This window comes from Egretta garzetta, unplaced genomic scaffold (genome assembly GCF_000687185.1).
Source record: "Egretta garzetta isolate BGI_Z169 unplaced genomic scaffold, ASM68718v1 scaffold238, whole genome shotgun sequence".
NCBI classification, from domain to species: domain Eukaryota; kingdom Metazoa; phylum Chordata; class Aves; order Pelecaniformes; family Ardeidae; genus Egretta; species Egretta garzetta.
This window is the reverse complement of record NW_009260402.1, coordinates 461,692-465,781: the sequence shown is the minus strand read 5'-3', so window position 1 is coordinate 465,781 and position 4,090 is coordinate 461,692. Positions and strand designations below refer to the sequence as shown.

At 42.0% G+C, this 4,090-nt stretch overlaps 1 protein-coding gene across 1 annotated transcript in view; it reads right to left on the bottom strand.

Annotated features, from left to right (window-relative positions):
* BMP10 (bone morphogenetic protein 10) overlaps positions 1-2,828 on the bottom strand; it is a 5,088-nt gene extending 2,260 nt beyond the window's left edge. The window contains exon 1 of the mRNA XM_009643385.2: positions 2,495-2,828. Coding sequence (XP_009641680.1) covers positions 2,495-2,828 — 334 coding nt within the window. The remainder of the gene's footprint in view (positions 1-2,494) is intronic.
* Between the last annotated feature and the right edge of the window lie 1,262 nt (positions 2,829-4,090).

Sequence of the window (4,090 nt, the reverse complement as noted above, 5' to 3'; positions counted from 1 at the left end):
AAAAAAAAAAAAAAAAAAAAAAAAAGAGGGGTGATTCTATTGCATTTCCCTATCTGTCAATTGATAAAGGTGGAGCTGAATATGCTCTGCACAGCGGCAGGGTAGGAGCAGCCCGTGAGCTGAAAGACAATGCTATTCAAGCTTAGCCATAATCTCCACACGGGAAGTAATCTTTGGGATTTCCTAGACATTGATATGCTAAAGCAAGTCTGCAGTGATTACATATAGTGACAGGGTGGAGAAATGCCACCTGACCATATAGAAGATGAGCTGCAATTCACCAGGAGGCAGGGGAAGGCCACACCGTATGTAAGAAGCCGGGTGAGCACTAGAAGGGCATGAGAAGTGTTCATTTCTAAGTCAGGATGGGACTCTGCTCTTTTGCTAGAAAGTCCATAGGGTGAAATATCTCCTACTGTTACCATACACCCCTAGGAGGGTCAGGAAGGGAGATCCGGAGTCCATAGGAAATGAAAAACTTCCTTAAGAGCTTCATTCAAGTTTTAAGAACTGGTTACAGTCCCGTTTACTTTAAAAGAGAGCTACTTCCAGCCATGCAACATGTTATATTTCCATAATGTTCTTATAACAAATTTAATAAAGGATTTAATGACTAACAATGAAACTACCATTACTGCCAATTTTCAGTAAGCAGGTGAAGAAAAAAATTCCATGGCATGATCTGTTTCTACTGTCCTGATCATTGTAAGTAATTAATTTCTCTATCAGAAGAGCTCTTTAGCATGAAGTGGATGGTTCTTAGTTATACAGCTTTCAAGACACAGAACAAACATGAGTTGCATAGTCCCTCTAACTGCATGCGTTTATGGAGCTGTCTTAACAGCAGTCTCACTCCGTATCTTGCTGTTTTGGATTGGAAGAGGTGAGAGAAATACTGAAATGACAGAAAGTTAAACCAAGTTTACTCTGCCGGGTGCAGAACTCCTGCAGTGATGAAACAGGCATCAAACGTCATGGTTACAGAAAGGCACAGAGCTGCCAACTGCTGTGGCTATTACTGGCAAAAGGTCGGTCTGTGCCATTTGCAAGGCTGCAAACCTGCAAGGACCTGGGTTTTGCCAGAATGGAATGATTTGGAATGATTTCAGATTTACATCACTAAACCACACTATATTTTATTCTTTAGCATATTGTACTTGGCAATTTTTATCCCATTCATGTTTTTTCGAATAGTGCAAAGTGAAAAAAGAACAACACGCTAACCTGCGTGTGTCTTGATTTATGCTGACGAGCAGTGAGAGACACGGCTGTTCAGATGAGTAACTGTTCACCAGCGGCTGTAACTGGTTTGCCACCAACCCTTCAAAAAATATCTCCGCACTGGAGAAAAGAATATATAAAGAAGATTTAAACCACTGTGTAGCGCCTCTTCAAACCAGAAACAGGTTGCTGGTAAAGAGTGCCTGGGCCTGGCAGATGGACAGAGCAGAACAGAGCTTTTGGATTCTCTCCTTGCATCTTATTGTGTTGCAAAACTGAAATGACTTACAGGAAGCTTCTCCTTATACTTCACCATTTTGAAAGTGCAAATGTTAGGAAAGAAGCAAAAGTGATTTTTATATTTCGTTAATTAGGCTACCAAAGGATGAGAGAAGCCCTACGGCAGTTTGAATAGTTGCAGGTACCCCTGAGTAGTTAAAATAAATCAAAGCACTTGTATTTGCTAAGTGGAGTAATAGGTATTTGGAAATCTTTACTCGAAAAACATTTTTAACATAAAACCTGTATTGGTACAAATAGGTACTGACAAACTATTGAATGTTAACGCTGAGACATTATCTTGTCCTTGAACTGAGAGGAAATGCTGAAGCAGAAATGTATAAGGAAACGACCTACAGTCACAATTAGGCTTCCTCAGCTTTATTTATTTATTTTTTTAATAAGAAATATTATAATCTTCCAAAGTAGAACCTAAGGGGTTTGCAAAATTCTGTTTCATGTATTTCTACGTATTTGCTGGACTATGCTCAGATGCCAAAGGAAGAAAGTGGTACAAATCCCCTGAGGATCAACAGTGAGAAAATATTAACAGAAAGCTACATTTGGTTAAGCTCATAATAGGAAAATATTGCACCTTTGAACAATGTGTAAAAACATTTCTTGCCTTAATTTCAAATATCACTTAAGGTATCCATTTGAAAAACCAATCAGGTAATTGCAAACGACATGCGTCGCTATGGGGATAAAGAAAATTATGCACCTAAATTGTATTTGGTGCTGCCCTAATATTAAAGAATTATCTTCCCCCAAAACACAGCCTCAAAAGCAAAGGACAAGGGATCTACCTGACAAGAAGGGGGATCTGGGTAACCTTGGTACGTGCAGTGCTAGCTGCCTGTTTCCAACGCCATCCTCACTGAGAGGCCTTTTATCCCCCAGTGAGGTTCATGCTCCATGCCGGGTAATTACATTTCACGCTGACTATAACGATACTCATTTCTATTTACTTTTCCTAGAGATGCACGTATCTTACCTTCATTTTTGAAGCTCCTAATAATATTTGCAGATGGCATAGACGTCCTATCAGTGGCAAACTTGTTGTACAGCTCTAGCATGTACTCTGGCGGATCCACCTTGGCCGTTTCATGCAGGGGAATGTCAGAGAGATTCAACGTCTTCAAAAACTCATTTTTCATATTCTGAAGCAGCGTGTTGAAATCAACACCATCCTGCTCAGAGAGAATCTCGTCGAAAAGAGGCATGTCTTCTTCCAAGGAAGAGTGCTCCAAGCTCAGGATGGGACTGCAAGCGGCAAGGTGAACCAAGAGGCAGAGGACAGCCCACAGCTGGAGGACTACAGAATCCATGACTTTGCTCGAGCCTCCAACCACACTCAACAAGCTCTAGCTCTCGTGTGGGCTAAGTGGCGGTTTTATCCCCTGGGTTGTACACGGCTTGTGTCACAGAGAGATGACAAGTTTGGAAGCTCTTGTCTTGAAACTTGTGATCCGTCCTGTCTGTCTCCCCCTTCCCCCTCCCCAAAACCAGGTCTCGGTAATTGGATATGGCTTGCTCTCTTCTATGGTCGCCTTGCCTCTCTTATCTCGTGTAGTGTAAGCTGTTCACCAGATTTGTTGCTATCTCGCAATCCCCTTTCCCTTAATGAGCGTTTTGTAAACATTCTGCGCTAGGACACTCGGAGATAGGACAAGTTTCTCCTCAGAGAGGAACTGCCCTTTCTTTTTGCCTCCTGGTAGCCGACTTCCTTTGCCGTCCGTGACTAAGTCTTTATATTACACTTACAGAGGAACTTCTTCGGGAGAAGGTCCATTCTTCTGTGCTTGTACAGCACACAGCACAGGAGAAGAGCTCTAGGTACTACCACAATACCGGAATCACAAGGCCCTGAATGCAGAGGAGCAGATGAGCAAGGAGAATTTCTCACATTGCAACTCGAAAGCTGCGCTTTGCAAGGGCCCCGCTGGAAGAGCGCTTTGAAGAGAGATCGAGTGCAAGCCAGAGAGCGTGGCCTGTAAAACTGGGCCTCCGTCTTTTGTTATGCAGGCACCATACACCTGCACTGGCACCACACAGTTTGTCATAAAGAACTTTTTTTCACTATAAACCAGTCTTTAAATCTGATTTTTAACACTAGTTGAATGCTAGCACTCAGCACTGTGTGCCATATAAATGCTCAGAGAGGGAGAGGGGACTGGAATATTTGCAAATGGTTCAAAACAATCTCTCCTTCCTTCTTTAGCTTATATATATGATTTGGCAGGTTACAGTTATACTTGATTTAGTCACAGCACTGTCAAAGAGGCTATCTAAAAATTATTGAAAACACACAAAGGCCAGACTACTCTGACTTCACCTTTGCATCAATTCAAAGGCATAAATGTGGGGAATATGGAAAAGATTTTGCGAAAAAGATGCGATAAAATTATTTAGTGGCCCTTTTTTGCTTTAGTGTGCAAATTTCAACAAAATGTAAGCATTGTGCATGCAAAAACTGGTCCAGTGCTTATATAACATTGTCCACCCAAATCTCCTTGTTCTTGACAGACTTTTTCCGAAGTGCCCTTGTTTTGGCGACGGGGCCAGAGCTCAGCTCCTATGCCCAAGCGGT